The sequence below is a fragment of the Phyllostomus hastatus genome, unplaced genomic scaffold, assembly GCF_019186645.2.
Source record: "Phyllostomus hastatus isolate PE091 unplaced genomic scaffold, TTU_PhHast_1.1 phas_contig_150, whole genome shotgun sequence".
NCBI lineage: Eukaryota > Metazoa > Chordata > Mammalia > Chiroptera > Phyllostomidae > Phyllostomus > Phyllostomus hastatus.
The window spans coordinates 3,043,283-3,066,433 of record NW_025333611.1 but is presented as its reverse complement, the minus strand read 5'-3'; the positions used below and the strand labels follow the sequence as shown (position 1 = coordinate 3,066,433).

General features: G+C 59.3%; 2 protein-coding genes across 3 annotated transcripts in view; both read right to left on the bottom strand.

The window, feature by feature from the left end:
* Positions 1 to 30: 30 nt before the first annotated feature.
* Positions 31 to 3,764, bottom strand: BHLHA15 (basic helix-loop-helix family member a15). The gene is made up of 2 exons (XM_045823986.1): positions 3,692 to 3,764; positions 31 to 3,041 (listed from the first exon to the last, which is right to left on the bottom strand). The coding sequence occupies exon 2, from the start codon at positions 2,983 to 2,985 to the stop codon at positions 2,404 to 2,406; it is 582 nt and encodes a 193-aa protein (XP_045679942.1). The 5' UTR covers positions 2,986 to 3,041; positions 3,692 to 3,764; the 3' UTR covers positions 31 to 2,403.
* A 959-nt stretch (positions 3,765 to 4,723) lies between these two features.
* LMTK2 (lemur tyrosine kinase 2) overlaps positions 4,724 to 23,151 on the bottom strand; it is a 55,395-nt gene continuing 36,967 nt past the window's right edge. For both annotated transcript variants that reach the window (XM_045819266.1, XM_045819267.1), the window contains exons 8-14: positions 21,242 to 21,326; positions 19,889 to 20,010; positions 18,144 to 18,293; positions 13,940 to 16,928; positions 9,376 to 9,508; positions 8,894 to 9,139; positions 4,724 to 7,943 (exon numbers count right to left, since the gene is read on the bottom strand). In XM_045819266.1, the coding sequence (XP_045675222.1) occupies positions 7,915 to 7,943; positions 8,894 to 9,139; positions 9,376 to 9,508; positions 13,940 to 16,928; positions 18,144 to 18,293; positions 19,889 to 20,010; positions 21,242 to 21,326 (3,754 nt within the window). In that variant the 3' untranslated portion in view covers positions 4,724 to 7,914. The remainder of the gene's footprint in view (positions 7,944 to 8,893; positions 9,140 to 9,375; positions 9,509 to 13,939; positions 16,929 to 18,143; positions 18,294 to 19,888; positions 20,011 to 21,241; positions 21,327 to 23,151) is intronic.

The following is a 23,151-nucleotide window of genomic DNA, read 5'->3' as shown; positions in this document are numbered from 1 at the left end:
CCGCTGGGGCGCACGGGGCAGACGCAGAGATCGCGTGAAATCTTTTATTTTCATTTTGTGACAGCGTCAGTTTCGTGAGGGCTTTGGAGGAGCCATTAGGACCAACGAAAAGCAGATTTGGGTCATTGAAGGAACATTTTCACCACAATTACCGCTGGGGCACCAGCTGTTCGGTCCCGGGGGTTTCTCAGACAGAAAAGTCGCAGTTCTGGTTTCTCGGCTCAGCAGATGGGCGCTCTCTGGCCTGCTCTGGGGTCCGGTCTGCCCGCAGGTCCAAGGCTCCGGGGGTGGGGGTGGGGGGGGCGGGTGACCAGGGCTGGTGCGTGAGGGCCTCTGATGTTAGGACTCCTCAGGGCACAGGAGGCTCCGGCTGGGCTTGGGGTCCAAGGGGAAGGTTGAGGGGGCAGACAGCAGCAGCAGACTTCACGGGCCTCTCACCAGACCTGCTCCCTCGGCGCCCCCACACTGAACACCCCGAAAGCGAGACTGAGACCGTTAAGGTCCTTGGTGATGCGGCCACAGGGCATGCAGGTGTCCCCCAAGCTGGACGTCTGGGCCCCGGTCACCCTCTGGGAAGCAGAGGGGGTGCAGGTGCCAGTTTGGGACAGGCAGAGCGAGAGCCCCCAGGGCTGTCATCCCACGAGGTGGCGACCCCGTCACCAGGCACGGCCTCCTGGACAGACAGCCTCTGCCGGGGACCCCTCCCTGCGCCGTCGGCTCAGCAAGTTCAGGGCCGCGCTGAGCCCTGCTCTGGCCTCAGCTCAGCCGCAGCAAGAGCCACCAAGTTCACGGGCGTCCCTGTTTCGTGTTCAGCCAGCGGGCCCCCACAGCAGGGGAGCCTGGACCCCGCTGGTCCCCGAGCTCAGAGCGGCCCCAGCGTTCGTCACTGCTCTGACCTTCCGGAGCAGCCAGGCCTGCCAGGCAGCCCAGGGGCACCTGGGGCCCCAACCCGACCCAGGCTGAGGGACAGGCATCCCTGGCCCACCTGCCCGAGGGACCTGGAAGGGCCCGGCCAGCGTCTGACCAGGGAAGTTAGAACTGAAGCAGCACATGGCTGTTCTGAGAGGGGCCACCTGCTGTCCTTGACGCTGCCAGGGCTGACGCATAGCCCGGAAACGCATTAAATGGCAGGGCCGGGACAACCAGGCGTGGAACGGCAAGGCCACGCATCAGGGCCGAGCCCTCAGCTGTGACAGCCTTAGGCCCGGCCCGGCCCCCATCCCCAATGGCCTGGGAGGACCTACCACACGGCTCTGGGCCCAGGGGACCCAGCCCCCACGTGCCAGGCCAACTGTCGCCTCAGTCACCGTGGCTCCCGCCTGAGGCTGCCAAGGGCCCTGTCCCCTCCCCACATGGGCTATGGAGCGGAAGGACAAGGGAGGGGAGATGCCAGCCGGCTGGCAGCGAAGCGGCCAAGCCCGTTGAAGCCAGCGGGGCAGGAACACCGCAGGAGGAAGCTTGGCCCAGGCCTGCAGAGGCCTGCCAAGACGCCGGCCCTGCCTCCGCCGAGCGCGCCGCGTGGGGGAGGGGGCTCTGCCGCCCCAGACTCCTCCCTGCAGAGAGCCCTGCGGGGCCCCCGACCCCAGCCAGGACCCGACAGCACCCGCAAGTCCTTTCAGACCACGCACTCAGTGACGATGAGCAGCACACCTGAGTGGGACACGGGGGCAGGCCTGGGGATGGACGGTTTCCCAAAGGGCCGGGCCCAAGAGCCCCAGCCCCTCTCTCCCCGTCCGTTCTCCATCCCCCTCGGCACCAGGCCACAGACCCTCCGACCCGGCTCAGTCCCTCCGCAACCAGGAGCCCCCAACACAGGAGGAAAATATCAAGGCCTCTCCAGGACCTCCGAAGATCCCCCCAGAATCATTCCGAGGCCACCTGACGAGGGTTTCTGCTGGACAGGTAGATGGCGAAGCAGACACTCCCCTACCTGGGCGCCTGGGTGCAGCCGCACTGGCCACGGGCCTTCGCTCTGTGCCTCAGTTCAGCTTGAATGAGGGGGTTCTGATGCAGGTTGGAGGGGGTTCCGTTCCGCTTGAATGAGGGGGCGGGGGCTTCCCTTCTGGGCCTGGGCCTCAGGCACACGTGTGGGGACGCACCGCGGACGCCTTTTCCTGGGATCTCCCCGCCTCCGGGGGAACTCAGGAGAGAAGAGAGTCAAGTCACCAAGGCCAGTGGTCTCCTGCTTAGTCAAGTGAAAGCCAACAAGGTTCTGGCAGCCACACAAACATTTGGGCCTCCGGCCGCCCGGGGCCACCGCCTCGGCCAGGTCTGGTCCCCTGGGGGGGCCAGGACACGTTCCTGAAAGGCAGCTGAGTGTTTGGGGAAGATGCAGCCGCTGGGGCCGCGTCCACGTGGGGGTCACCACCAGCCCGGGGCTCTTGGTGGGACCAGGGCCGGGCGCTAGGAGCCCTCGCGGAAGCTGTGGATCTGCGTGGAGTACTTCTGCAGGTGGCCCTCGGGCTGGGACTCGGCGGCAGCCAGCGCGCCCCCGGCCGCCTGCTGCTGCTGCTGCTGCTGCTGCTGCTGGTAGTGCTGGTAGAGCTTAGGGCCCGGCCCGTCCAGGCCCGGGAGGCGACCGCTGGACATGGTCAGGATGGTGGCCGTCAACGACTTGATGTAGTTCTTGGCCAGCGTGAGGGTCTCGATCTTGGAGAGCTTCTTGTCGGCGCGCACGTGGGGGATGACCTCGCGCAGCGCCTGGAAGGCGTTGTTCAGCGTGTGCATGCGCTGCCGCTCCCGCTCGTTGCTCTCCAGCCGCCGCTGGATGCTGCTCTCCCGCCGGCCCGCCGCCCCCGAAGGCGCCTGCCGCCGGCGCCCGCCCTCAGCCCGGGCCCCCTGCTTCTGCGCTGTCCTGCTCCGCAGGCCCCTGGCTGGCTGGGCCCCCGAGTCCGGTGGGGCCCTGTTGGGGGGCTGATCCCCTGGGGTGGCCTCTGTGCTCTGCGCAGCCACCCGGCGCCTAGGGGGCCGCGCCTTGGTCTTCATGGTTCCTGACCGGTTATCCCAGGGGGTGAAGGCTCTGAGGGGGGTGGTGTTTGGAGCTGAAATCCAGAACACAAGCCACCCTGTGGTCACTCGGCAGGCCAGTGGACGCTCAGGACAGCTGCCCATGGCGGCCTCCTGGCCTCACAATCGCCACTGACCGCCTGGTGCACAGGGAGTGACCCCAGGGAGCCCCGAGCCGACCCCCCACACCCAGCATGCCCCTGACTGATCTCACGCTGACCCCTTAGACCTTTCCCTTACCTGGTGGGCCCCTCGCCCCCCGGTTGAGGCATCCTGACCCCTGGACTTGTCTCTGGCCCCATGCTCCTCACTGCCCCCACCCCTGGGGGCTCCCGAGCTTAGGTGGCCTTGGCCACTCTGCTCAGGCCACCCACAGACACAGCACCATCCTGGCTCAGGAGAGCCCTCTGCCTCCTGTTTGCCCTGATGGACTGGCACTGATTCCGGCCACCACATCACATCACATACAGGGACGACATTGGGGCCGGAACTGCTGTGGTCACGGGGTGGCAGGGTCCGGACCCATGGGTCCAGACAGTGGCCGGGGCCTGCAGGTGACCCCCCAGGCTAACCTGTGGATGGTCCCAGTCAGGGCTCCCACCCAGGTTTCCCCCAGACCACACCCGGTCCTGACCCTGGGTCCTCTCCCCACGGCTCGCCGCACCCGCAACCCCTACCTCATTACCTGGGGATCCGCGGCCGCACTCACCAGGGCTGCCCAGGGGGGACAAGGACACGTCGCTTTAGCTGCCCCAGGCGGGGCCGCGGCCACATGTAAATGAGCCCGCGGGGCGGGGCGGGGGCGGGGCCGTGCCTGCAGGGGAGGGACGCACCTGTGGCCGGGGCCGCGCCCCCACTCCCGCCCCGCAGCCCCGACCACGGCTTGGGAGACTGGGGCTTCCCCGCGAGCCCTGCGCGGAGAGGTAGCCCGGGACCGCACCTGCTCTTGGGGTTAAAGCTCAGAACACGGGGCGTCAGAATTAGCGGGAAAGGTGTTTTGTAATCATGCTCGCGTTTCTTAAACGGGCAGCGGTCGCGTCTCCCAAGACAGTGCCCCGTTCGGGCGGACCAGGCAATGCCCGGGACTCGGGGACACCGCGCACCCAACGCCGGCGGCTCGGCCCGCGTGCGGGGGGCGGCGCCTCGCCCCGCGGGGCCTGCGTGCGAGCCGCGGTTTAGGCCTCCAGGGGCAGCGAGCTCAACCGGGCCGTGCTGCCCACGCGCTCCCCTGATTCGCACCCGCGCCCTGCCTCGGTTCCCTCCCCGCTCACAGGGGCATTACAAGGTGTTACCAGCACCTGGCTCCGGGGGCCTGTGAGCTGGTAGGGCGCCCCCGAGCCACGTGCGCCCGGCTCCCGGGCACTGGGTCCGGCCCCGCAGAAGCCGGGGCGCGCGGCCGGCTCTGCAGCCCGGGCCGGCGCCAGGAGTAGCGGGTCTGGCCGAAGCCTGTTAGGCTCTCGGCAGCTCGGACAGGGGAGCAAGGGGCAGCGCGCCGGGGGGGCCGAGGTCCGCTCGGGGCAGCGCAAGGCTGGCTTAGAGCTCATCCGATGCGGGGCCTCAGGAATGAAAATGCTTCTGAAACTCCCCAGGTGCAAAGGCCTCGGGTTACAGGTCCGCCGTGGGGACCAGCATCTGGAGACCAGGGCAGTGCCGGGCCACCCCCCACCCCAGGGCCCTCGGTGTGAAAAACACGGAATAAACGTAGCAACCGAGTTTATAAATATATAACTATATTTATTTTGAATATTAAATAGTTTTTAAATTACAAGCAATTTATCGAATCACACTATGCATCAATATACAGTAAAAATCTTACAATTAAAAATGTACACAATTTAAACTCAAAGTCCATGACGGTTACATCGCCGTGAATGTAACTCTTCCGACTGCACAGCAAGGGACCTCGCAGGTGTGGCCGCCCTCGGTCCTGTCCTGTCCGCCGCGGAAACCGACCCGTGGGCGCGCAGGTCCCACCTGCGCCTGCGCGCACCTGAACCGAGGCGGGTTCAAGCCATCCACGCAACAGGCTGTTGGGAAGGCAGTACGGTCGCCACAGCCTCGCGAGTTTGCTCCTGCGCCGAGGAGGGCTTGCTGGGCGGACCGTCGGAGCCCACCGCGTCTGGGGCGACTCGGCACCGCCCCTCCCGCGTGAGGCCGCTTCCCGCAGGGCCGGCGCCTCCGAGGCCCGGGAGCCATGGCCGGTTCCCGCCCACCTGGGCCTCGGGACAAACACGCAGCGAGGCACCCGCCCCTCGCCCCGCGAGCACCCTGTGGGAAGGAATACTAGGAGGAAGAGGTTCTCAGAGGCCTTTTCCGGCAGCAAGACGGAGTCTTCTCTCGGGTGGGCCCGCCTCCACGGGAACAGCCGCCAGCGCAGCGGCGAGGGGTCTGAGCGCGCGTCGGTCCTCACCGCGCTCGCTGGGCCGCTCCGCCCGCAGGACGGCGGCTGCTCCCCCAGACCACGGTCCAGGGCTCAGAAGGGTTTGGGGAGCCCTCCGTCTCCCCTTCTGGCTTGCCCCAGAGTCATTTGGTAACACAAATTAGCATCTAGCTGGGAAGGAAATGAAGGTTACATTATTTTTATCATAGGATTTAAAATACGTCAACTCCACCAAAGCAGGACTGATTGAAACCTGAAGAGATGTCCAAGGGAGGCCAGGAGCGGACCCCGGGAGCCAGGGACTCCGGTCTCAGCGTGTGGCCCCGAGAACCCACGGGCGTATTTCGCTGCGTGACTTAGGAGAGGAAGTGCCGCTTGAAAACCCAACACCGATACCAGCTGAGTAAAAGAACCGAAACGACAGAGCACATGCTGACATCTCAAAAACGGGCTGGAAAATTTAATGTACATAATTTATTTCTTGTGTATTGCTTGAGATTTCCAAAGAACATGTTCACTTACATGTTTATTATAAATATAAATTCCTCCCTACCATGCAACCCCACAGGAATATCTACTACTTCAACCCACCCCCAACGCAACGTATAAAAATGCTTTTCTTGGCAATTAATTATGAGTGATATGTACTTAAAATAAATTAAAATGGGAATTATGTTGTTAAAATCTCCTGAATCGTAGTGAAAAATGGACAACCCCAAATACCAAATTTATCCTGAGCTGACTGTATTAACAAGACTATATATTCTATGGATCTGCTTGATTTTGGTCATTAAATCTGAACCCCTTAAATCTATACTTTAAAAAACAAACAGTATAATTGCCTCATTTCCTCTCTAAACCAAGCTGGTAGTTAGATGTAAAAATTCAGAAAGCTCAGGAAGTCTCCATAGTAAGAAATTCAGAGTTTGGCAATTTGGCAAAGTCACCGTCTAATGCCCCATTAACTTCCCAACGTGCCCGGCACAGGGTCCGGCCCCGGTGCTGCCCCCCGCCCGGTGCTCCGTGCTCACGGCAAATGGAGGAAAGGGGGCCGGTTCTCCATTCTGAATTTTCTTGCTCAGAAAAGTTATTGCTAGTATCAAAAGTTAGTAGAGTGAACCAGAATTGGTAAAGAAGGTCAGCTTCACCATGGAAACTGGAGCCAGCATTCGCATTTGCATCTCTTCCGGACACCCAGATCCGGTGACACACCACGTGGCCCCTGAGGCCGGGAGAGTCAGGCCAGGGCCCGCGCAGTCGCAGTCGGGAGAGCACGTCAGCACCAGAGGACACCCAGGGGAGGGGCGCGCACGGGCCCGCAGCCCTGGCCTCGCGAGCACGCGCCACCGCCCTCAGCACAGCGCTGCCACGCGGCTCAACGCAGCACTCGGGGACTCCGGGAAGAGGTGACCAGCACTGTGAGGCTGCACCGGGCACGCCCGGTCCCTTTCCGAGCGAGGGCAGAACCTGGTGCATAATGCAGAAGGGAGGGTCCGTGTGGGGCACCCGGGGGCGTCTGGTGTGCGGCCCTGCAGGGCTGCCCAGTTCCACCCAGGAAGACACGCCAGCAGCGGAGGCCCCGCCTCTGCCCCGGGGGAGGGACAGGGACTCTGGGATGTACCACCTTCGATTTTTACCACGAGGGTTTAAGGAAACTGGGGAGCGGGGTGGGAGAACCACGCGGAGGCTGCAGGGCCCTGGCTCCTCTGAGCGCCTCACCGGCCGCAGGGAAACCCCCTCACGGGGAACAGACCACGCGGGCTTCAGCGGTCGGGCGACAGCAGAGCAGTCCTGTGGGACTCACCAAAAATACTTCCTACAAGGACAGGAGACACTAACATTCGGGATCCTTCGTCGTTTACGAAAGAGTACCATATGTACAATTCCAACAATTCTAAGGACTGCATACACTCAAAGAATTTAAGCTTTACAAGTACCATGCAGAGCAAACAAACTATAAAACAAAAAAAAATCAAACTAGTGGGTAGCACCAGCTTGACCTGCCTTATTTTCCTTGAATAATTTAAGATTCTGTACAGTATCAGGGACTCTTAGAACATTTATCCACAGTGCAATTACAGAAAGCAGTTAGTGATTTCTTTAAAAATAATAAATATGGCTCACTGCTGCCAAGCCCCACCACACGTCCTCTGGGCCCCCGCGCAGACAGGGCGCACGGGGGTGGACGCAGAGGACCCCGCGTGGAGACGGGAAACAGCCGGGAGCCCCTGGTTCCCCACGCCCCCGAGCAGGGCCAGCCCTCCCCAAGGATGGCCAGAGCCCGCGTGTCTTGAGCGGGCGAGAGCGGCCACCAGGGCAGCACACCGTGCTGGACAGGACCACGTCTCCCGAGACGGGCTTCCTGCATGGGCCGTGGGCACAGACCCAGCGCCGGCGCCCGCTCCGCCGCCCAAGTCCTTCTCCCTGCCCCGTCTCAGCAGGTGTCCCACGCTCGGCACTGCCCGGCCGGCAGTGCAGGACCGCTGCCCGGGGAGCAGCCTGGGGCCCGAGAGTGCGTCCGCGTCCGTCTAATCCTTTTCTCCGTCTTCACTGCTTCCTGTGGAGGAGAGAGCAAGCAACGCTGTGTTTAGAGTGATCGCCACAGATAAAAACAGCCCGGCCAGCACCTGACCGCGCTGCAGAAAAGGGAGCCGAAGCTCCCAGGGCCGCCGCCCACCACCTGCCGGGCCCCGTGTGTTCTCGCCGGGGCAGCCGTCCCTGCCAGCCTCGCAAACACATCTGCGGGGCTCCCACGCCGGGTCAATGCCACGACCCAGGGCACGGGGAAAGCCAGCTCTGACTGGCACACATCTGCCCCCTGACGGGGCGGCGGGTCACGGGCACTATCTAATCGGCACAATTGAGCGCGGCACAAACACAAACAAGAGCTCTTTATGTTTCCCAGTTAGTGTTTGCTCTGCAAACTTCAAGTGACAAAATGTGCCTATTAACGTTTATCCTCCGACCTGGCTGCGGGGAGAGAAGGGCCCAAGCGTGCAGACGGCAGCACTTCAGAGGGGCCGCCCCGCCCGCCGCCCCGCCCCCCGCCCCGCCCGCCACCCCGGCCTTCTGTGCCGTGCGGAGGCCGGGCCTTAGCGGCTTGGCCACCAGTCCTGGGAAGGGCCGGGTGCCTCTGGGCTCGATCCCCAAACCAGCCCCAGTGTGCTCGAGGGCATGAGCTTTGCAAAGACCTACTTCTCTAGGGGGGAAAGGGCGGGGGCGGGGGCGGGGGGCTGGCAGCGAGAGCGGAAAAACAGAGAGAAGGCGGACCCCCTCGGGGACGAGCCCTGCCTTTGCCTGGGCCGCCCAGCCCAGCAGGGTGGGGTGGGGGGGCCTGTGGGGAGCACCAAGCTCATGGAGTGACAGTGGCCCCGAGAGCACACTGTCGAGGCGGTTAGAGCTTCACGAAGAATTCTTTCTACTCCACCCACCCGGGAGGGCGCCAGATCAGCACCCACTCAAGCACAGCGGGACGGGCTCCAGGCCCAGCACCCCAGCACCCCTCACCTCCTGGCTCGATGTCTGAGTCGGTCAGGTGTGTCAGAGAGAAGCTGGCGATGCTGGCGGGAGAGATGGAGAACCTGGAGTACGGCACCGCGTGGGGCCAGCTCTGCTCCGCGCTCCGGGGCGGCGGCGGCGGCGGTGAGAAGTACTTTGACGTCTGCAGAGAAGGCTTGGAACTCAGGAGGTTACTCGTCGTCTTTGACATGAAAGGGTCTGGGGAGAAGTCGTCGTCCCACTCAAAGCCTCCGCCTGCAAGAACAAAACAAGACCTCCCTCGCCTTTGATGGCTCAGGGCAGAGCGGAGAGCAAACACACAGGTGCGCCCCGCAGGTCAGCAAACACCGCTCGGCCCGGCAGCTGGCGGCGCTGCTGCCCGCGTCACAGCGGTCATTTACAGCAGTGTCTGCCGTCATCTGCAAGGAGTTCACGTGACTCGCCCTGCGCTCCTTTTGATGTCTTCAAAACCCGCCTGTGAAGTAAAGTACCTTCTTCGTCGGTGGAGCTCTCCGAGTTCATGCACCTGCCCAGGCAGGGCGAGCCTGACGACGGCGTGGGGCCGCCCCGCTCCGGGCCGTGGGCCTCCGCTCCGCAGTGTCCCAGCTCTCTGGTGGGGGTCTCCTGGAAAGCCAAGCAGAAGGTCCATCAGCAGGCGCCAGCCCCCGGCGCCCGCCGGTGTGCGCCGCACAGGCCACGGCACGTCCGCCCGACCGGCTGTGCGGCGCTCCTCTCAGAGCAGGCGGCCCCGGTGCTGCAGGCAGGGTAGGAGCACGCCGCTCCGAAGCCCAGGCAGAGAGCACGGAGCAGCTGCTCGGAGCCTGGGAAGTCAACAGTAGCAAGGAGGCCGGCTGCGGAAGGAGGCCAGAGTTCAAGGACACCGAACCAGCAGTGAACTTGACCTCCCCACCACAGCTCCTGGCCTGGACTCCTGAGCCTGTCCAGTGCATGTGCCACCCGCTGGCCGGACTGGACCCTGGGGCAGGGGTCCCCCAACAGCTCCGGTCTCACAGCTTCACTGTGCTGTTCCGGGTCCCACCCGCCACCAGGCACCGCTCGGAGGTGAGCCGGGAGCTCAGAACCAGCTCCGTGGGGCTGCCGCCCTGTATGCCTCGCTCTCCGCGGTACCCCCGGTGTCTTCAGATGTCTCGGGCTTTCCCTTTTCGGTCCTCCGGCCGGAAAGCCGGGACTCGTGCCACCCCACCACGCTGCACACCTCCCACAGCTCTGCAGCAGGAGCACAGGGCGGTAAAGAAGCACCTGGTGGCCCTGGCCAGGTGGCTCAGTTGGTTGGGGTGTCATCCCCATACAGCAATGTTTGGAGTTTGATCCCGGAAAGGGCACTTACAGGAAGCAACCAATAAATGCATAGGCGCAACAACAAATCAATGTTTCTCTCTCTTTCTCTTAAAACAACAACAAAAAAAGAGCATTGGGGTCCCCTCACTCTAACCCTTGGCATCACAGCCCTCCAGGTGGGGAGAACATCCACTCCCCTCACGAGCACTGGCACCTGCCCCCCTCCCATGCCGCTACCCTGGGACTGCCTGGGGTGGGGAGCAAGAGAAAAGGGGGGACAAAAGGATGCCTTCCCCTCTCTCTGGTGTCAGAAGACCCTCCCTGCTGCTTCTAGAACCAGCACCAAGGAGCTTCCGGAGCTGTCTGCCCACCCCAGTGCCCGCTCTGCATTTCAGGCTGTGCTGAATCCACAGCGTGCCGCAAACACTCTGAAAGAGAACTGCTGACCCACAAAGGCTTGACAATTAGCACATTTACACATAATCCATGGGTCAAAAGGAAGCTTTGAGAAAAATTAGAAAATATTTTGAAGTGAATGAAAATACAACACTAAAATTTGTGGGAGGCAGCTAAAGTGTACGTAGAGAGAAATTTATAACATTAACTGCTACTGTTAGAAAGAAGAAAGTTCTTAAATCCTAAGCATCTTCCTTAAGAGTCTAGAAAAAGAGCAAAATAAATCTAAAGCAAGTGGAAGCAAAAAAATGATAAAGATAAAGCAAAACTCAATAAAATTGAAAAGAAAATTATAAAGAAAAAACCCTCCATGAAACCAAAAGCAGTTCTTCAAAAAGATCACTGAATCCCCACAATCCCTTCAGAAACAAAATACGTCCCAACTTATTTTATGAGACCAGCATCGCCATGACACCAAAACCAAGGGCAATGCCAAAAACAGCAACAACAAACCCCCCAAACCCCAATCAGCCAAGGCAGCAGACAGACACCCCCAAACCATACCTCCTGCACACAGACACACACCCCTCAACAACCGCCTGCAACCCGAGCCCAGCGGCACAGACCCGGGACAAAGCGCCGCAGCCGAGTGCGCTGTGTCCCCGGGAGGCAGAGCCCATTCGGCGCCTGGTACTCAGGGCCACCTGCCATCTGAACACAGCACCGGAAGGCCCATGACGGACAAAGTACAGCGGACAAAACCCGGCATCCCTTTAGGACCAAAACCCTCTCAAACCAAGACGAGGGGAGAACCTTCTCCACTCCACCAGCAGCGCCCACAGAAACCCGACGTCACCGTCCACGCCGAAGACCGCCGCTCTCCCCCGGCCGTCACTCCCACGGGTCCCCGCCAGCGAGCGCGGGGGGTGGGGGCAGGAAACCAGAGGCACACGGACTGCAAAGGAAGAAACAGCCCCTCGCCCCCATGTGCAGGCCACGCGACCGACTGTGTAGAAACCACTCAGAAACGTGAAAAAGAAGAAACGCAGACAGAAAACCCCTTCGGAGCAGTGGCTGGGTGCAGCAGGACACGGCCAGCCCCAGCGCTGGCCCCGTGTGCACGCACCGGCAAGGCATGGAGGAAACCCAGGATCTCAGAGTCACCTTTCCTGTCGGCGCCTCACAAAACGGACATCAGTTACACACCCAGCGAAACACGGACAGGACACGCGTGCTGGAAACCACACGACACGAGCAGAAGCAGCAGGAGGCAGCCCACCGTGGCCACGAGCCGGGACTCGGCACCGCGGACACGTCTGCTCTCCCCACACTGACCTTCGGGTTCCGCGTGGTTTCCACCAAAACCGCAGTGGGTTTTTTTTTTAAGCTACAGACAAGCCGATTTTAAAATTTATATGGAAAATTAAAGCAACTACAAAAACCAAAACAATTCTAAAAAGGAATAAACACGACAGGGACTCACACCCCGATTCCCACCCAGACGACGTCACCAGGGCAAGGTGCTGGCGGGAGGTGAGCACACAGACCAGCGGGACAGGCCGAATCTCCCAGAAATGCCCCCCCCGCCGCCCAAGAGGTGGCCCTTTCGCTTCTGACAAAGGAGCAAAGGCTGTTTGCGGCCGGGGGGGCGGGGCAGGGGGGCGGTCTTCTCAACCGCCGGCACTGGACCCGCCGCGCAGACACCCGAACGCAAAGCAAACAGCCCCAGCCTCAAGCGTACACCAAAGCCAACTCAGAATGTGTGACGCACTGAAACAGAAAACAGAACACGAGACAACTTTTAGGGAAGGCAGCTGGGACACAGGGCTCGGTGGGGAGGGCTTGGCCGTGACAGCAGTGTGCTCCGTGAGCGCCAGACAAGCCGGCGAGCAGGAGTCCGCCAGGACTTCACACTTCTGCCCCGTGAGAGGCAGCCCACACAACCCACGGGAGGAGTGCCTCCAGACCACACGCCTGACAGGGGACTCGCAGCCAGAACTCACAGCGACGCTCCCAACTCAGAGCGCAGGGGAACCGGGTGGAGAACGGGCAGCAGGTGGCGGACGTCACTGATGAGGGCACACGCACAAGGAACACGTGAGCACGAGACGAGGTGCGCAGCCCCGCCAGCCGGCCGCCGGGAAGACCACTGTGGCTCCCGACAGGATGGCCCGCGCCTGCTGGAGAGCCGCGCGCAAACCGTGGCTCGGGCAGAGAGTGGCCGCGCTCTCCCACACCGCCGGCGGGAGTGGGCCGCGGTGCAGCCCCTGGGAGAAGAGCGCTTCCCCTTACAGGTCTACACGCACACTCACCACACAGCCCAGCAGGCACACTCCCGGACGCTCGTCCCCCCAAACGCGGGTGTCCACACAGCAGCCTGCACGCCGCTGTCCAAAGGAGCCTTGTCTGTCAGCGGCCCCCAGGGAACACCCAGACACTCCCTCCGCGGGGGTCGCCGGCACCATCTGGGCACGCCCCCTACACACACACACACGCACACACACACACAGAGCCCAGCAACACGGGGAAGGACTGTCGGCCGCGCAGCTGGGACGGACCTCAAAGCAAACCCACACTGACGGGAAGGGGCCGGCCTGCAAAGGCCCCCCGCCGCAAGCCTGCCTGTCCGCATCCTTGGAACGACACACCGGCCCGAAGAGCAGAGCCAAGGGGCACGACGCCGACAGGAGGCCAAGACGGTCTCAGTTCCGAGGACTGACACACAGGGAGGCGGCCGGCCTTAGGGAGACAAGGGCCAAGGCCTCCCGCACCTGCCGGCGCATAAAGGGGCCCCACTCGGACGTGTCTGTGGCTAAGCTTTACTTACAACCCACTGATTCAAGAGGCAAATTCAAGGACCACAGAGACCAGTCAACGACGAGTATTTTTTTAAAAATCTCTGAGTGACCAGCTGGGTCGTTTTGAAAGAAGGCAAAGTCTGCGCCCGCCTGGGGGCACAGCGGGCCGCCTGCTGTGCGGCAGGGAGGACAGGGCCACAGGGCTGCTCGGGAGCCGGGCGCCCCAGCGTGCACGCACGTGCGGGTGCTGCCACCGACGGCCAGACCAGGAAGAGCCGCTCCGTGAAGGGGAGCCAACTGCAGCGGGCCTCCCCCGGGGGAGCCGGCGGAGCACCCAGATGCCGCCCCCTAATTTCACGGGAGTTCCCTGTGCCAACGCCGTCTCCGCATATTCTTGGAATGGCAACAGCAGCCGACTGCAGATTTCTTCTTCTTCATTTTTTTTTTTTGAGTAAGCATAAAGCAATCTGTGGCCTCAGAATGAGAATCAGGAAAACAGAGCACGCTCAATTCCCTCCCACGTTTTGGAATTCTCTGTCGTGACAATCCGGAGGTAACATACCTGGTCAAACAGATACACCGTGACGTCATCAAAAAAGGTCACGGCCTTCTTGTCTCTTTCCCAATCCTCCGGCAGCTGGCCCCCCGCAAGAGCAGCCGGGGGCTTCAGCAGGCTGCGCAGGTGCCTCCCGTCCTCGTTGCTGACGATCACGGGCACGGGGTGCTCGGTCTCGTCCTCCGACTCGGAGCTGAGACTGTGCAGGTTGAAGGCCCGCAGGTCCTCGTCCGAGTCGTCGCTGTTCTCGTCCTCCTCATCTGCGTCGACCCCGTCCTCGGAGAGGTCAAGCACGCCGGGCACGCCGAGCTTCCCCAGGTACTTCCCTTCGATGTCCGGCTCCTTCAGCTTGGGGCCCTCCGGGTGGCTGGGCGGGGGCCTGCCCACCGTCAGGTCGGGAGGGCTGCTGGGGCGCGGGGAGGAGCCGGCAAAGGCGAGGAGCTCATCGGTGTTGGTCCCGGTGGACACGATCGTGCAGGGGTGCTCCTCCGGCGCCTCCAAGTCCTCGCCGCTGCTCAGCTCCGAGTTCGGCACACTCGAGGGGCTGCCGGCCTCATCTGCGGGGGCGGGCAGCTCTTTGGGGACGTCGGTCAGTGCAGGTTCCGGGGCTGCTCCGGACTCCGGGAGACTGGGGCTCTGCAGAGCGGACAGACGGCTCTGCTCTGGCTGCCCATTTCTGGTTTCCAGGCAACTGTCCTTGGCGCCAGGACTCGGCTCTGGGATGGCTGGCCCAGGCAGCGGCTGGTCTGTCACCAACGCCGTGGCTGACACTACGGATCCCGGGACCCCCTCTGACTTCTTATCGGGCTCAGACTCATTATCTGAGAAGTAGGCAGAGTCTCGGTACGAGCTCTGAGAGCCAGGCGCGGAAGTCTGTGAGGTCACCTCGGTACTCCTGGGGCCATCGGCTGCGTCGGAGATGACAATGACAGGGTTGGGAGGCAACTCGCCACGCCCGCTGTCACTTGCCGTGGCCACGTCCGAGGCCGCGGCGCCATCGGGGGCAGGGTGCAGAGTCCATTCAGGCGACTCCAGGTTCTCTGTCTCATACCCGCTGTCGGCAGGCTTGTCGGGGGGCAGAAGCTTCTGGGGAGACTGGGAGCCTAGAGGACCCAACAGAGCCTCGTGGACGTCCAGTGAGTCCAGCGAGTCCGGGGTCTCCATGGACGGCTCCGACTCGGGAGCGGGGGCTGACGAGCTGTCCTCTAAGAGGCTGTCCTGGCTGGCGGAGTCCGAGGAGAGGGCGGACGCCAAGCCCCCCTCTCGTGCAGCGTCTTCACAGTCCGGCTGGTCCAAAGCGCCCGCAGCGTCCGAGCTGTTCCCCGGCCGGCCGCTGCTGCGACGGTCTTCCGACAGCGGCCGGCTCTGCAGGCTCCGTGTCGGCTCCGGGAGGCTGCTCCCCACACCCCCTTCACCGGCAAAAACGTCACCCCCCAGACCCGCGTCGCCCTGGGTTCGTCTCGAGGCCTCCTCACGGTGGTGAGCCCGGTCAGGGGACCCGTCGCCAACACCGGGTGGTGTGGCACCAGCAGAGGGGATTTCATCGGGGACGGTCATAGATTCTAAATTTGTTTCTTGGCAGAGACCGTCGTCATGGATACTGACATCTAAATGCCTGGGCGTGGTTTCTCCCTGCTTCAGGAACACGCCTGGAGGTGCATTGTGAGGCGTCCCTTCTGTGTCGAGGGAGGTGGGAGGGACCTGCAGTTCCGGGGAGGACGGCAGCGAGGCGCTCAAAGTGTGGTCCCCGAGCGCCTCGCCGGCGTTCGGGCCCTTCGCGCCCGTGCTTTCTCGCAGCGCAGAAAAGCCGGGTTCGTTTTCAGCAAACCGAAGCTCAGTACCTAAAGCATTTCTACATGGAGTTTCTAATATAGCTTCAGTAAAACCAGCGTTTTTAAGTTCCGTTTGAAGATCACTTATCTGTTCTTTGCGAGACAATGAGTCTTTTAGTAAGTTCTTCTCTTGAAGAAATAAAAAGTTTTCTGACAATTCTTGCACATTCAGTGGATCAAAATTATCTTGGTGCGTAAGGTTTTCTGGTAAGCAAAGAGGCTCACAGTCAAAAAGCTTACGGGCCTTTTCTTTCTCGAAGTGGCCTGTTATCGCCGAGTCTTTGGGGTCGTCCAAACTTGAGCTTAAAGCGGCTGGTTTAAAGTCGGCTTGAACTCCATTTAGTTCCATTAAGTCAAATATTTTTTGGTGACTGGGCAGATCCTCCGGTTTGTCAAGATCATTAAACAGACTGTCGAAAGGGCTCTCGGGGCCCTGGGGAGCACGCACGTCCTCAGGGACGCTGGGATCCCTGGGGTCTGCACTGCTCTGGAAGAAATCCTCGTCTGTACTGGACTCCTCGAACTCAAGGCTCCTGAGGGTCAGAAACGGGGGCGCCTCGCCGCCGGTCCTTTCCGGGTTCTCCATTTCCGTCGTAAGCACTGCCGGCGGGTAGTCGAGTTCCAAGGTGCTACCGCTCTTTTCTTCCAGCTGGATGTAGTAGTCGCTTCCGACAGAAAGGTTGTGGGCATCAAAAACGGGAACCACGCCGGGGGCTCTCAGGGGGACCTCGTGGCCACTGCTGTCCTGTTTCCCAGGCCCGGGGTCCGAAAGAGAGCGCTCGAACACCTCCACCGGGAAGAAGATGCTCGTGTAAGACAGGGCTTCGTCCGGGGGGCCCCGGCCGCGCTCGTCGAAGTGGTCGTGCTTCGCGGCCTCCCAGACGTACTCGAAGCTCAGGCCCTGGCTGGTCTCCGTCACGGTGAGGACTTCCTCCATCTCCCGGCCCAGCCGGTCCCTGGCGAAGTGGTCGAGGATCGGGAAGGCGGCGCTGCTGGAGGCGTCCCTGCCGCTGGTGTTCGGCCTCAGGGCGTTCCACTGCTGCTCGAAGCCGGCCTCCGAGTCCCTCTGGCTCTGCATGCGCAGGTAGGTGAGCAGCCTGTGCACGTCCTCGGCCGCGGGCCTCTTCTCCGGCGACAGCCAGCAGAACTGCAGCACTTCGTACCTGGGGGCGCACGAGAGGCTGTCAGTGGGCTGGTGACAGACTGTTTCTAAAACACGAACAGGCTTTGTGAGAACCCCTAAGCCAACTCGACACCCCCGGAGTTGCTACCCTGTAACCACTACGGACCACAGGAAGGTGGTTCGCAGTGAGACCCCTGTGAGGGAGGAGATGAAGACGTAATACACTGGACCACGATTTCTGTCTTCTCCGGCCATTTCCCAGGATCACTGCAATTCTGCTGCCTGTCATTTGTTCCTCTGGCGTTTACCCAGGGACTTATCTGCTGAATTCAGCAAGGAATAGTTTTAATATGCTGTCCTCCTAAGACAGCTGCCGCAGCGCCCTGCGTGGAAAGAATGCGCTTCCCTCGCATCTGCAGGTTTTTGCGAGCATCCACACGGGCAGAGCTGCTGTAGCTGACCTCTGACTGCCCCCCAGGAGAGAGCAGCACCGCCGTCTTCTGCAGCACACGGTTTCCTCGGGTCGCGGAAGGGGCTGGACGTGGGGGGAGAGGGAAGGAGCCCACGAGAGTGCCGACCGAGAGCTGGGCCCCCCAGGGGCTGGCTGAGCACGGCCACGGCTGCAGCCGCGCGCAGACTGGAAGACCGAGACAACTTCGAGGTACGAAGTTCGCAGCACACGAGTTGAGCTACTCTCGGTGCACGGTCCCAATGCCTGGGAGGCTGGGCACTGCCTGCATGCAGGGCGCCAGGCCCAGGGGCGGTGCCGGGCGGGCGGGTGGGGTGTAGAGGCCTAGAGAGAGGTGAACCCGGTCCTAACGGGAAACGGAGTAAGAGCTGATCCCAAGGCTCGTGAGTAGGTTTGTTTTGCAAATGTGAACATACATTATGCAAATTAGTCTAACTGCCATGTTAAATATTATTTTTATGCTTTTTTCTCACATGTTCAGTATTACTTATATAAACAGTCTCATTTGAAAATTCCACAATAGCAAACTCCCTTACTGTTGACTTTTCTAATGAGTTCAGACTTCTCATTTTTTTATTGCACATAATACATAAATTCCTGCTGTTCTGTACAGTTTCCAAAAATAACGCTAATTTGTAAAACTCGATGTTAATTCTAAAAAACATCGTGAACAACGTACAATGACTGGTCCTTACAGCATGTACTGTTTAAAACTAGGGAACGGCTAACTCAAACCCGCGGAAACAGGACGGCCTCAGCGGCGACACGACACAGGGAGCCACTGACCACCTATCGGAATGCGGCTGCTCCAGCTGGGGCTTGGGGAGCTTCGTGCCCCTCTCCCGAATGACCTGGTTCAGCACCTCGGAGTTGGAGAGGTCGGAGTACGGCTGAGCAGCATTGTCAAAAAGCTCCCAAAGCGTCACACCCAGGGACCTGTGGGAAAGAGAAAGTGGTTATTTCTGTGCTCCCTTCGGATGTTGAATTTTAAACATCCACATTTTCATCTGTGCAGTCCTGAGGAACTTCCAGGACCAGGTGTACTGAAGAGGTTATTAAAGGTCGTTCCTGCACGTGACTTTAAGAAGAGACGTTCCCACTAAGGTGAGGACCACAGCAGCCACGCCCCTCACACCTGCCAGTGCGCACGACTCCGGTGGTTTTGGCCAATGCAAAAAAAAGAAAAAAGAAAAGAAACAGAGACGACAGGCACCACCACAGGGAGGAGCTTAGTATGACTCTCAACTTCAAGAGTCAAGAAATTACATGAAAGATAACACTGATCTGAGAGTTCATCACACTGGTCAGATGAAGATAAATATCCTGAATTCCGAGTTTTATGGCAAAAAGAATTCCAACCATAAAAGCAGCAAACACCAGAAAGTACCTACAAGGAACCTCACACGAACAACTGCTCCCCGTCGGCCCCGCGCACGCGCCGCAGTGACTCCGAGGGTCTGGGCCGCAGCGCTGCAGTGAAGGGGTTCCACTGCCCTCCTGCCCGGCCTCCCCGCCCTCCTGGTGTGCGGCCCTGACCAAAGGCAGGGGGGCCCCTTCCCTCTGCAAGTCGCACTCGCTCTCTGGCCCACTGCTCTGCCCCCACGGAAAGGTCTCTGCTGCTCCCGTCAGATGGACACTTACCCTTCACCCCGTTCGTGGGCTTAGCATGCTCCCCGCCACTCCCTCCCTCCTGCAGTGCGTCACCGCACCCCAGTTACTGCAGCGGCTCCTGCCCCTGGGGAATCAGGAGCCCCTGGGGGATCGTCTGAGCAGCTTTCCCTGACCCTGCTGCTATGTGTGACCACCCCCAAGGTCCTGCAGCTGGAGGTGCCAGTGGGCCCTAGGAAACAGTCTTTCTAAAAGCTCCCTACTGAGTCTGACACCCAGTCAGGTTTAAGAACTGGTGGTTTAAGTGGCTTCGATCAGTACCCACCAGAATGTTTGTTTGAATGGGTAATATGTACTGAATAAATAAGTTTACTATCTGATATTGCCTAATATAATATTGATTCTCTCATGCGTTTCACATGCCGGGCCCTGTGGCGGGCACAGGAGACGGCCTGGGGTCCCGCTTGTGTGGAGCGCATTGCTGAACGGGTAAGAGGCGGTGTTCGGAAGGTCAGTTATGTCACTGAAACCGTGACCGCTGCCATGTCAGTGAGTTGCCTTTCTCGTTGCCTTTCTCACACAATCAGGCACGCTTGCGTCCCTACATCTTTTTTTCTTTTGTTTAAGATTTTATTTAGACAGAGGGGAAGGGAGGGAGGAAGGGGAAGAGAAACATCAATGTGCAGTTGCCTCTTGCACGTCCCCCACTGGGGACCCAGCATGCAACCCAGGCACGTGTCCTGACTGGGAATCGAACCGGCGACCCTTTGGTGTGCGGGCCAGCGCTCAATCCACTGAGCCACACCAGCCAGGGCTGCATCCCTGCATCGTGTTCAGTGACTTTCCTTTAAGGAGGTGCTCCAGGGGAGGGAGTTGGGACTTGGCTACACAAAAGCCTAACAGAACGGTAAATTGATACATACCAAATGTTGCTATACTTAGTTTGATCTGCAGTCAGTAGTCTGTCTTGAAAGCTGGTTACTAATTCTGGAGCAGTCCATCGCAGAGGGAAAACTTTTTTATCATCTGTTTCAATATAATCCTCCTGTTTTGTTAGAAAGCACACAGAATTTTGAATTCCATTATACTTTTAACGAGCTCAATGATTTAATTCCAGGTCATTCTTAGAAAACACATACTTAACCAAAAAGTAAGTAGGCATGGAGAGAGACCTTCTGGGTGGGGGTGGGTGAGGGCCCTCCGAAGCCTCCTGTGCTCACTGAGCTGGCCTGTGAGCCACACACACCTGCTCAGCACTCCCTCCGGGGAGAGGGCAGCGCGCTGTGTCTGATGCCCAGAACGCAGGCTCTGGGGCCAGCAGCCGGGCCGTGCACCCCGGGTGGGGGCGTGGGGCCAGGTCACAAGGGCGCAGGCTTCAGAATCTGACAGACTGGGCTGTGAGCCCACGTTCAACCACCTACCAGCCGCGTGACTCTGGGCAGAAAAGAAAAAGCTGGACCTACTTCCTTATCTGTAGAAGGAGGTGATACAAGACCTCCCTCCCGCTGGGGCGCAGACTAAACGAGATAAAGCAGGCAAGTCCCTCCGAGCGCCTGGTGCACAGCAAGTGCTCAGGACACTGGAGCTGCCGTGTGGACGCCGGGCGGCCAACCCATGCTTGCCCGACACTTTTTAGCTAAAGAACTGTGAGAAGGTGGCCCCTCTGGGCTTTCCACGCACACCACGGAAAGAGCAGATGTGATCCTCACGCCGCTCGTACAAAAAGGAGGTCAAGTGGCCTCCCCGAGGTCCCCCGGCAGCGTGAACCCAGGCCGGGCGCCCTCTCCGCCCCGCGTCACGCTACTTCCTGCAGCTGGGCTGCACAAACACACAGATAAAAACCTCATCCCCTTCTCGCTTTCTTTGGGGGTGTGTTTATGACAGAATTGAAAAACCTAAATCCCAAGCTTACTGAACTTGAGCCGAACTTTTACTGAACATCTAATGGGGAGAAACCGATGTGACGTGTATCGTGTCGCACACGTGGTAGTAACTGCACTGCCCACGTGCACGCTGACATTTATTGTGTAGCACCAAACTGTATCAGTTACACTCACCGTCAGTCTTTGTAAACAGAGCGTCTGGAAAGCTGTCACCAAACCTCAGGTACAAAGCCACCGATTCAGAAAAACAACACATCGGAAGCCAACACTCCCAATGAAATGACGGGAACCAACCCTCTTCCAAAAACAGAGTGGCATTCTGTGACAGCACCATCTCGCGGCTGTGGAACATTAAATCAGACCGAGGCGAGACCCTTTCGGCCTTCGGCTTACCTTGTACCTGCTGCATCCTATTCCGTAATCGCCCACTTTCACATTCAAGTCCGAGGTAAGGAAGCAGTTCCGCAAGGCCAAGTCACTGGAAACAGAGAGAGCGGCGTGACCACGAGAACGGGGGGACCCATGCGAAGAAAACGTGGCAGACGGCACAATGCTATGGGAAAGACTTTTCCAGTACTCAGAGTAGAATGTGGAGCTCCCTGCTTAATAGTTTGTTTTAAAATTCTTTTTTTGTGTAGAAAAAAGGATATCACAGTTTCAATGACTTCAATAATGGAGGTGACCAGATATTTACGCAAACAACTAAACATGCTAAGATTAACACTGCCCACAGCCTATACCTTGTCCTGCACCAGTGACAGAGTTATGGTGCATTCCCTATTATTTCAAGAGTGACCAAGAAAGAATTCTAAACCACTACTGTCTAAACTGCCTATTTTTTTTTGCCATTGACTTGTATTACTGGAGGAACAGTCCAGTGAAGATCAGTCAAGTCGCAGCTTCGAGCCCCCCCACGTCTACATCACTGAACACGCTCGCCTGTGAACCCCCTTTTCAGAGGTGTGCAGGCATCAACGAGACCGCCCTTTTCACATCACTTGCATCTCTTCAAATGCCGCCTCCCACGAGGGAGGTAAAGAGCGTGTTTTCAAGAGTTACTTAAAACTATTTACTTATGAAGTTTACTTAAGTACAAGCTGATTTTCAAAAACATAATCTGAGAAGAAAAAATTACCTTCTTTTGAAGAAAACATTAAATTTTTAAAACTTTGGCATTAGCCTGTAGGATGTTCTTAATCATCATGTGGCATACAAACAAGGCCACTGAAGTAAAACATAAAAGGACACTAACTTACAATTTCAAATCACAAATAAAAGTTACCGGAAACTGAATTTCTAGAGTCCACAACTTGAGATGTTTGCCGACCTGATTGGGATGGTTCAGTGGGTTGGGCATCACGCAGCAAACCGCAAACCAAAAGGTCGCCGGTTCAACTCCCGGTCAGGGCGCACACCTGGGTTGTGGGCCAGGTCCCCAGTTGGGAGTGTGTGAGAGGCAACCAATCGATGTTTCTCTCCCTCTTTCTCCCTCCCTACAACCTTCCTCTACAAATAAACTCTTTTTTAAAAAGTCTGTCTCTATGTGACTACAGAAGATCAAACACTTGAACTAATTCTTAAATTCTCACTCTCGAAGACTCTGATTTCCAGAGCTCGCCTGTCTGAAGTGCAAACACAACGAGAGTGACGCGGCAACAATGACGCTGACGCGATTCAGCGACAGCCTGGCACTCGCACTGGCCCAGTGACACAGCGGCGCCGGCATTTACAAAGCACTCACTGCACACAGACGTTTCTCTAAGTGCTTCGCGTGTGCTGCTGGCTCATCTAATCTTCACGGCCACCCTCGGGGGTGACTGCTGTGTACAGACAGGACCACCGAGGTGCAGAGAATGGCGGCCACTTTGTCAGGGTCACAAAGCTGGCGAGACACTGCTCCAGAGCATTTTGACCCTTCTGCCACCAGTAACTATTGACAACAATACGTGAATGTGCTGATCTGAATGTCCAATTAATTTCCCATTCGTTGCATGAGATGCCTCCCCACGCAGCCTCTGCTTACATGTGATTCTCGGCGTTCCGGCCAGAGGCCTCCAGGCCTGTGGATGTGTCTGGGAAAGACCCGGGCGCCCGACTGCAGTGTCACAAACAACAGGCAGACTTCCAGTCTGGAGAACAGAACTGGCCCGCCGGGGGGATGAAGAGAAAGAGGGAGGGAAGGCGGCGGAAGTGGTGTGCCACCTAAGGGCAGGAGCATGGGCAGGCTTTAAGGTGGGCTGCTGCCCCCTGGGCAGGGTGCACGCAGGTTGTGCCAACACAGGTTCTGCTACTGAGCCCCACTG